This window comes from Symphodus melops (genome assembly GCF_947650265.1).
Source record: "Symphodus melops genome assembly, chromosome: 22".
Taxonomy (NCBI): Eukaryota; Metazoa; Chordata; class Actinopteri; order Labriformes; family Labridae; genus Symphodus; species Symphodus melops.
In genome coordinates, this window is record NC_136712.1 from 2,477,419 (window position 1) to 2,488,256 (window position 10,838).

General features: G+C 42.5%; 1 protein-coding gene across 1 annotated transcript in view; it reads right to left on the reverse strand.

Annotated features, from left to right (window-relative positions):
* Positions 1-10,418, reverse strand: part of dgki (diacylglycerol kinase, iota) — a 56,116-nt gene extending 45,698 nt beyond the window's left edge. Inside the window, exon 1 of the mRNA XM_079335233.1 lies at positions 9,910-10,418. Coding sequence (XP_079191359.1) covers positions 9,910-10,133 — 224 coding nt within the window. The 5' untranslated portion in view covers positions 10,134-10,418. The remainder of the gene's footprint in view (positions 1-9,909) is intronic.
* Between the last annotated feature and the right edge of the window lie 420 nt (positions 10,419-10,838).

Sequence of the window (10,838 nt, forward strand, 5' to 3'; positions counted from 1 at the left end):
ATAAGTTTTAAGTCTAATGCTAATGCTAACTGCACAGGTTTAACCTGTAATTATGTTTACTCTTAGTCACATAGGGGCTGCTAAATTTTGTGTATTGTAACTAATGTCTTGTGTCCTGCCTGTCTGTATACTGCTACTGGATGCCTTGAATTTCCCTCGGGATCAATAAAGTATCTATCTATCTATCTATCTATCTATCTATCTATCTATCTATCTATCTATCTATCTATCTATCTATCTATCTATCTATCTATCTTTAAATCACCTTTTTGATGTATATTTCGTTTTGTTCTTTCAGCCACATCTTGTGCTGGATAATGTTTAACCAAAGATCTTCTGGAGACCAAAGTGGTGGAGGAGCGAGGACGAGCGTTACGGCGGCAGTGATGGAGTCAGTGTCACCTCAGCAGTCGACTCCGCGGGTTCATTATCGACTCAAACGAGACAGATGGGATCTTTGGAGGGAGAGAGGAGGTGCTACTTTAGAAGAAGCCACGGAGCCTGCAGATCTCTCGACACAGTCACAGTGTTGTGTTGTGTTTTACAGCATCTTCAGTGAGAGTTTATTTTTACAGATAAAAGAACAAAAACAGAATTGATATTGTTAGTCTTTGTTTCTGTGTTTGCCTCACTTTGTCTGTTTCAATTGGAAAATATTGAATGTACAGTCTCTCCCTGTTTCTGTGCTTCTTTGGTTTAGTTACCATACTGATGCTATTTTACTGTGTTATAAGATCTTTTTCTGTACTTTCAGAGAAACTTCTTCTATTGTCGTTATTCTTTCCCGTCAGGTCAGAGGACAATCATTTAGAAACTGAGTGCAGTAAAAAAGCTTTTAACGATGGCTCTTTGTAAATATTCTCCTCTCAAGTGTCTGATGCAGGGGGAAGTAATTGACTAATCTTAAAACACGTCGAGGTTTTTCTCTTCTTCTCTAATACAGCCGGAAGATCCACTTCTTCTTTTCTCTTCTCGTTCGCCTTTCACCCTCTTCTTCTAAGCTTCATTTCCAAGCAGGAAAAGCCTCTTACAACAAAACCAGGAGGACTAATAAGGAGCGGTTCCTGTCCGCCAATCCCCCCCATAATGCCTCAGCACACATGCATTATGGGCAAAATAAGCCCAACACACACACACACAGACACTTGCCTTCTAAAACACTCCTGAAAAGGCCAGGAACAGAGAGAGAGAGAGAGGGCGAGCGAGGAAGATCCCACTCCTGCTCCTAAAACAGAGCTGGTCTTTCCTTGTCTCCTGTGCAGAGAATGATTGATATGCATAAGCATACACAAACACAGCCGCAGCCAACTGGAGCAGTGTTACTCAGAGAGGGATATACTAACGCCTCTGTGTCTCTGATGTGTGTGTGTGTGTGTGTATAGAAGGACAGGAAAGAGAGAGAGCGTTAAGTGAGTCAGAGAAAGAGAGAAACACGCCACACTTTGATGATGAACACGGGCTTAAAGCTCACACTATTTTACACAAACACACACGCGACATTCAACTGCCAGGAAAGAGTTCACAGCCTCCGCGCAGTATCACATCCTGTACACACTGTATGTATTCAGCCGGTTCTCACCTTCACTCTGATTGGTCGGTCTATCCACCATGTGTGAATGGTTAAAAAGACGCTACGAGGTATCAGTCAAAAAAAAGTGTCTAAAGAATCCAAATCTATATCCGAGTGTTAAATATGGTCAACTAGAGTTCAAGCTCCGGTTTTTTTTTGTCAACATTTCACATGACGTGAGTCACGTGATGATCTTAACATCACAGGGCAGGACACTGAAAGGGTTAATTCACTTCTTACCGCTTTCAACTAAATCCACAAACTGTCTGGTAATGTCTGGTTGGCGGTGCATTCAGGGGCAAACGTTCGTGAGGACAGCGCTCGGTGGTCCCTGAAGAATGACACTTGTGGATGTCGTGTGGACACAGTTCGATCAGATTCAGGAAAACAATCAAAAAGAAACTGAGGTAAAAAGTTTTCTTACCAAAAGAGGAAAGTGTATTTTCAGAAATCATATCTATACTCAATGTTTAACCCCTTGACGTCTGAATGTATTTCCAAGTATTAAATTTTTTTTTCGATAGATGCTAAATGAAATTTTAGACAGTTAATTTGACCATAGCTCATAAAATAGATGAAGTATGATGCACAACAATCTCCGACCTATGAAACTAATGCTTGCAGAAGGTTCCTGTGTATGTACTGAAAGTGCATCAGCGGGCAGTGGAGGAATGCAGACGCTAGTTTGTCTGCATTTGGAGCAGAAGCGCTTTGATGGGAATTCACGAGAATTGGCATCATATCCTAAAACGTTGGAATATTCCGAATTCTTCCCGAACATGAAGTGCTGCTTTTCTTCACATTCTTTTCAGGGGTTTATAATATGTCAACTTGAAAAATGTTACTACTACGACTTTCTTGCACATAGATGACGCGAGTACCACCTGCAGCCATCTTGATTTAAAGGAAGACATTTGTTCGGCATCTTTTAGCCAAGAAGCTGCGGCACACTTGAGTTCAAACAAACAAGGGTGAAAAATACAAAATCCAATCCAGAAACTGTTCACTGATTTTAAGTTGTTCTGACAACCCCGGAAAAAACCACCAGGTCCGCGTATCGACATCACGTCTTCGTCAGGGACAGAAATCCGATGTGAGCGACAGCGAGGACCGGAGCTAACAAGCTGTTAAAACACCAACGGCAGCTTAAAATAGAAACAAGTTGACCTGTTCTGCCTTTTGAATTATCCATACATCCGTGCAGCTTATTCTCCTCCTCCTCCTCCTCACTATCATAAATATGCACACAGTATATCTGTTCATCCGTTCTGAGGATAAGAGGGGAAATCATGTCAGCGAGCTCTGTATTTCATCAACAATTGGTGCTCTGATCGTCAGCTAAAAAATTCATGAGTGTCTTTAAGCTGCCCAGACTCCGAGCCAAGCGTTCCACTGAATTTAACATAGAGTGTGCTACAAAACCGACTCATACACCACTTGTATAAAACATACGGGAGCAGACCTTTCTGCAGCACGCTTCAGAGCACACAGGTGATTTCAGGTGAAAGCCCTCATTCCTTATTGATTTCATCGGCCAAATCCACTTTAGCCATGATGGGAGAGAAACGATGAGGGAGAAGTGGGAGCGTTGTAACCAACGATGTGATATTTTAGTAAAGTGTATTTTATCTCTTAGTCATTAGAGGAGGTTTAACTATTTATCCAGCCACAGTCAGAGTCATTATAAATCTTCCTGAGGGAGACGTGAATGTGTGCACCAAATTAAATAACACTCCTGTCAGCGGCTGTTGAGGCATAAAATAGAATAAAGTTTGCTTTCAAGAAATGTTAGGCTGCCAAGATTCAGTTCAAATCATACAAGTCAACCTTATCATGGGGTAAAGGGGGGGGGAGGGGGTCTCTATATACAGGACAGGGGTATTTCCCCTGGAAACCATGAAGGCCTAAAATGTTGTAGCACATGTGAGGGATATCTCACTGGATAATGACACAACTTGGACCTACTTGTGGTTCTATATTCAAATATAGAAAGTGGAAGGGGTTCATCCTGTCTCTGGGATATTTACTGGAAAATCCATCCGAAGATGTTGGGACTTTTTCCTTAAAAAGTCAACAAGCAAGTACCAACAAAGCATTTGTTTTTAAAGGAAGTTACTCTAAATCTACTCTTTTTTCCATTCAATACATTAAAACTTCATCTTAGTGCTATAGCCTTAAATAAAACTTTTAAAAGACATTTAGATTTACTCCCACGATCAATGTCTTCTTGGGAATCCATGCAAATCCTTTTTAAAGATATTTCACTGCAAGTTCAAAGGTCAGAAGATGAGGTTCATGTACATCTGTAAAATATACAGAAATCTTTCCAGTTTATTCAACAAGTGTTACGTTTCCATCTGAACCCAAAAAACTGACCAATAAGGGAAATAAAAGGTTCATCACTAGTGGGGCTAAAAATAGAACGTCAAGTACGCTAACGGGGAAGTGCTGACTAATTTACCAGATTTGGTTGCTTTCGAAAATGTGCTGTGAGAGAAGTGATTGCCACGTTTAAATGTGACCTCTAGTCCTGTGAGTACAATCAGCAGCTTCTTCAAAAAGCTTTAGGACCAAGACGCTGGAGAGATACCCGAGCAGTCGACGTGTTTACTGCTAATTGTTGCTCTTCTGATCAATTACATACATTGAATGTTGTTCCCTGTTGTGTGTAACGATTTTTTTTTCTGCCAAACATAATTTCCCTGGGGAAGAGGATAGTGCATTGCTTTGTCCATCACAGTGAGCAGCTCGACATCACTGAGGTTTCTACATCTCAAATATGTCTTTCCTTTTAGGCAGCTGACCTGTTTATTAAAAACAAGCAAAGACTCAGATCACGGGGTTAAAAACCAATGACTTCCTGTTGAGCCCAAGTGTCTAAAATGAAATCTGATACAAGAAAAACATGCCTGTCTGACGAACACACCTCCTTGTGCAAGCTTTGTTGAAGGAAGATCATGAATGTCGTTGCTAAAAAAAAAAATCTCAGTCGTATTTGTGGTAGAATAAAAACACTGCTGAGCTTTCATCGCCATGTTTGGCATCAATATGCAGCAGGTAGGGGGCGCTGGACAGCCGAGCGACCACGACTTCAGTTTGCTTAGTTAGAAACGCACAGAGCTTTGTGTTTAATTGGGCCGCTGGCAGAAAGAGCAACAAATAAATCCCAAAGCTAAAAGCCGAGCTCCTCAGCTCACAGCCCCTCTGGCTGTTTTGTGTCTTTTGTGGTGTCTTATCCAGTTTAAACTTCGTGTTTCTGAGAGGTCTAATGGGCCTCTGTAGATACGTCCACTGGTGTGTAGAAAGAACTACGGACAACAAAGAAATCCAACATAAATGCTTCGTGAAGGTCTTGAGTGGTAGCTCAGCTCTCAGCCCCCTCTGGACATCCTGAGTCAACAACAGAGAACAAACATCAATTCAGCAGAGAGAAACTTCTTTTTTATTTTCTTCCCAGTTTTAGTCATCTGAAACTTTAAAACGTGTAAAAAGCATCATCTCATCTCACCGAGCCGTACCTTAACTTCCTCTTTCTGACGTTAGATTGAAGACCGGATCGCACGAGCTAACGTGCCCCGTTTTATTTTTAGAACCCAGTGAACTTTTATTGCTCCATCAAATGTATCACATTTCCTCGGGGTATTACAGTAATGTGCCTTATGATGTGTCAGAACCGGTCTGTCACTACTGTCCTGCCGTCATTCGCTCTTCCTCTTTATCTGGCGCTGCAGCCTTTTCATAAATCTCATCGAGTCGTGACTCACCTTTGACTTTGTCCCAACGTTCACCCCCCCTTTCTTTTTTTCCCTTTATTCCCCCATCCGATCTTTTTATCTCCTCCTCTGTTCTCCTTCTCCCTTCTGTGATTTGTCCCTAATAAAGGCTGAAAAGAGATTTTTGTATTCTGGCGGCATCAAATGATGAGAAGCCTTTGATCAGTGTTTACCCCTGCAGGTGGTGCGCAGCAGGAGCAACATGAGATACATCTAACTCTGTTTTATGTTTCCTCCTCTCCTCTCTGTATTTCATGTGCTGTCCAGTCCCTGCTGCATAGGGAAGACATGAAGCCCGTAATATATTGCACTGTGGTATGACATGCACTTATTGTGATCTGCTGTTTGTGTGGTGGGCTGTAAATATTGCAAGGATAATGTTACGACATCCTGTCCTGTGGCGGCGTGTTTCTGCACCATTTCCTTCGAAGGCGGTGGTGAAATCTGACCGTATGAGAAGCCAAGTGGTGAAATAAAGAGGTTATTTTGTTTGTTCCCCCCCCCATCCCCCCCTCTTGGGCAAACAGCTCATGTTGGCATTTCTACCACCAGAGTAAGGGTCAGGATCTGATGTCTATCCAATCATGTTTGATCCTGCAGGCTACCGATCCGATTCTTGACATGTCAGGAGCTCAGAGAAGAAGCCAGGGCCGTGTCGGAGTAAAGTGCAGGACAGCTCAGCCGGCCTTAAAGAACATCCAGATTTCACTCCACTGGTTTTCGAGAAATCACAGGAGTGAAATGATGGATTATTAAGTGTTGGTATTTATTATTCAGCATCACTTACAAAAACAACCAGAGGCAAAGATGGCGGATAGTTTTGTTCTTACATCAAAACACAAAACTGAGTAATTGGCCATGGCTTTTCTGAATCACGTTTACAAATTATATTAGAGCTCGGCAATAACTCAATCTAAGATAGTCAAATCAGAAAATGTGAGAGACCACACAGATGATTTGATTGTTTATATTTACATGCTTATGATATGGATCCTTTGTATTGAAACGTTACCCTGGAGCTGGACAGTGTGCAGACTTTTCCCTTTTTCTGTCCTGCTCTTCTTCTCTCTCACAAAACAATAAACCCATTAGAAAATACTCACTACAGATAAGAGTCCATTAACTGCCCCTGTAAAAAACAGTGAAGCGAAGGTACACGCCACTTGACGTCTCGTCTCTCAGCTTCGCTTCCAGTCAAGTTGCAGCCCTTCACGACGATCGGTGAGTGGTGACACTGTTCAGAAGACATCCGGTGAGGTTTCAGATCTTGAGGACGCCTCAGTGTCGTCTTCAGAGAGTATGGTGGATCGTTAGACTACCGTCCACGTTCATCGTCTCCTACCAGCTGCTGTACTGCAGATTACTATCTATGTTGACCGACGGTTTAAAAAAAAAAAAAAAAAAAAACTGCAGAGATAAGCTGCTGATCAACCGAGTGTCACTGATCAGCAGGAAGTGCTCCGAAAAACAACCCAGTGACTCACTTACAGATTGAGTGTCCGGCTGGTCCACTGACTGGCTAATTGAAGGGATGTCTTACAGATTAACTAGCGTGCTAACACACACACACACACACACACACAAAAACACAAACACAGACGCACAAAGCCACTGTGTTTCTGACTGAGGAAAGGCTTGTCAAGCAGGCAGATGGGTGAGACGTCTAAGAATAGATAAAAAGAGGGACGGCATTCTGGGAACATACACAAAGTGTGACGAGCGTTACACACATCGCCGTCGCCACACACACACACACACACACACACACACACACACACACACACACACACACACACACACACACACACACACACACACACACACACACACACACACACACACACACACACACACACAAAAAAAGAGTACGCTCATACAAGTCTCTGATGTTTGGACGCCATCATTTCTCAGCTCTTTCATATCACCACATATGGTAATTCACTTGTCGGCACTCTGGCTACTTCAAAGCTATGTAAACTAGCGTCTAACAAAGCGACTCCTCGGACCAGCTAATTCCATTTCCTCCACGTGGCTGAATCCATGAAGAGGAAAATTCACAGATTATCCACAGCTGTATCCATTAAGCTCAAAGACGAACACAACGCAAAGGCATGTAACCGTCTATGTGATATGTACAAGAAAACGGAGAAAGACTTATTGATTTGATATTACGCTACCAAATAGCATTTATGCTAACATGTTGTTTACATGTTTAGGAGGATTAGAAAATACATAAATTGATTCCCATGGTAGTCCAGGATACAGCCTGTTCTTCCAATGGCATGTCAAACCAACGTAGATGTTCTTCCTTCTTTTTTTTTCCACCAAAATACATCGGCAAAAAAAAACCCAAAACAATGGCAGCACTTATAAAAGCAATGTTCTCTGTCTAAATGAAATTAATCCAGCTGGGGGTTTCCAATGGAGCTGTTTACTGTAAACGAGTGGAAAAGACCACAGAGCAGAGGGGGGGGAATAATATGCTGTCCTCTCTTTCCTCACATGGTCATCCAGTCACTTTTGCACCTAATCCCATTTCATATAAGTATACTGAGTATTTAGTTATTGGTGCTGTCAGCGTTGACGAGTTCATCCTGATGCAATGAAGGTCAGAAATGATTGCATTCAATTTTTTTATTCTCGTTTATGAAGTTCCATTTTGTCTCTTTCGGTGCATCTTATATAATTACCTTATCAATCTGTAACCAGTTCCTTTTTCATAGCTTAAAATTATCGACCTGATCTACCAGAAGTTGCTTATGTTCCTTCAAAATAAAAGCATGTTGGGTTTTTTTTTTCTAAACAGTAAGCCGTAGCGTCTTCCTGCCAGGCAGAGTTTCCTCTGAACAGGACATAAATCAAAACTAGCAAGACGGCACAAATTACAAAATAAAAGCCTAAAAAATGCAGATTAATGGAATTTCAAACATGTTAAAAATGTGATAAAAACGGTCCAAAAACTATTGAAATTTAGCGATTAAACATGATTTAAAATGTACATAGTTTAAGAATCATGATCGTCATCACTTCCAGAGTTTTTACCAAGAGAGACAGGATGAGATGAGAGAAGCAGCGCTGCATTTTAGTTTTACAAAGTAACGTTATCAACCTATGTCGATTGGCTTGCTTGAAGCTCCAGTAGTCTTTTCATCGGATGTCTCAGGATAGCAAGCTTCCCTTTGTTTTCAGTCTTCATACACACATGAGAGTGGTACTGATGTTCTCGTGTAACTCTCTGCAACAAAGTCAACAACTATTCCTCTGAAGCGGGGAAACGTCATTAGATGCACATCTTATTTTGAGACGTACTTTACGACTCTGTTCACATTCAGACACCTCAAACAGCTGCTACAACACCTTTAAGAGCAGTCCGACAAATACTGCTTCTTAAGGATGCTTCCGAGGTTTCGCAGGGATTTTAAGTATCGACGTTGGCTCACCTACACAACCTCCTAAATACAGACAGAAGTAACCGCAGACCCCCGTGTGAATTGATTTGAGTATTTCGAGGGGACTTTGTGACTCTACTGATAGATCAGCATCACACATTGTGACATCTACCAGTTAACCGTTAATTTGTCAGACAGAGGAAACAAATCAGATCAAAGTCCTCCAGCTGATATAAGAACTGGAGAGAAAACACGCTGCAGCACTTCTCCTGGAAACCTCACCGAAGCAAGAGATAGTTTCCCCCTCTGGGAAAACACCAGAGGAAGAGAAAGAGACTCTGTAAATGATGATACAGTGACGTAGAAAGAAAGAAAAAAAAACAGGCCTTCCCTGGATAGTCCCTGACAGAACATGAAACCCCCCAGAGGAGTCAAAAAACACACAACGCATCTTCAGGAAAAAAAGGAAAATAATCGAACCGATCATTCCCCCCCCCCCCCCAAAAAAAAAACAAAAACAAAAACACCACAAAACAAAAAACACCCAAACAGACAGAAACACCTCGATGAGAAAGGAACGGGTCAAAATGATTGATTTGACCCACAAATGTCGAATATTTCTGGCGCAAGGTTGACATGGGTGGATGGATAGATGTCACACACATATCTGAAAGTGATGTGATGATAAAACACTGGTGGGTGTGTGTGTGTGTGTGTGTGTGTGTGTGTCTGTGTCTGTGCATATTTGGTATTTGGCCAGATTTCACTATCAACAGCAGCTGCCAGTCACACCAGGGTGTCAAGCTGCTGCTGGCATTCACACACACACAAGTAACACACACACACACACACACACACACATACACAAATCAATACTGTTTCTCCCCACAACCCCCTTCTCGTGCTCCAACACAACAGGGCTACAAAAACCACAAAGACATTGTTGTATCTGCACCTTTGTTTTGATCCCTCACTGACATGTCCTGTGTGTGTCTGTGTGTGTGTGTGTGTGTGTGTGTGTGTGTTAATGCCAGAGTGAGGCAGCATGATGGTACCATAATAATGCTAGCCAGGACAATGTAATCCCCCTCCTCGTCTTTTGTAAGCATAAACCTCAGACATGTCCTCCCCTGACATTCTGGATCTTGTACCAGCATCCTCCCCGCTCCCGACTCACCGATACGAGGTCTGTTTTCTGAACGCCAGTCCCCTTAATTTCTCCTCCAGAGTCTCCTGCTCCATGTCGGGCAGGCTGGTGAACGTATCGCTGCAGCAGCCCACGGAAGCCTCCTCCGAGCCGGGTCCGGACTCCGAGTCACCCCCGTCGGCTCCTAAGGTGGCCAGACGCCCGCTGAAACCCCCCGCAGCCGGGCTCGGTCGGTCTCTCGTTTGGGGGTCCATGCTGGTCGGGTTCTCGGTGTATCGCCCCGCGCTGGACCCCCCCTCTCCTCCCGGCTTGTGAGGGGACACAGATGCCGGTGTCGGGAAAGGGAACCGGAGGGGGTTTACAGGGGGGAAATCACGAATCGTGAACGCTGTGGGCGGTTTGACCGTCAGGATTTCTGACCGTTGACCGCTTTTCTACTGCTGCCAGGTACGGCAGCACGCGCAGCCGCCTGGACAACAGATCGAACTGCACTCACGAGCCCCTAACCAACTGAGCGCGAGCAACGCCAAGCTAAAAGTGTCTGCCAGGAAGTTGAGTATTATAACTCCAAAATAAAAGCTCACCTCTCTGGATGACATATTTGGTTGTTTTTTTTTAAATGAAGCAATCCTTCTTTTAGGATTAGTTTTTATTTTATTTTTAGTGTTTATTTTGCTTTTCTTATTATAACTAAACTATGTAATAAGCAAAGAAAATTAATTTTATAACTTTTATTCTGTTCAGTTTCAATTTAAAAGGACAGCTTTCTAGCGACTAAGCTGATGTATATAGAAGACATGCACCTATATTTTTCACTTTCAAGTTTTCCTGTGATAACAAACATTTTATGGTTGTTTACAGTTGTACAACTGAAATTAGATCATTACTAGTGGTTAACAGCACTTTGAATAGTGCGTCATAAATAAACTTACAAATATGAATCATCATTTATAAAGTAC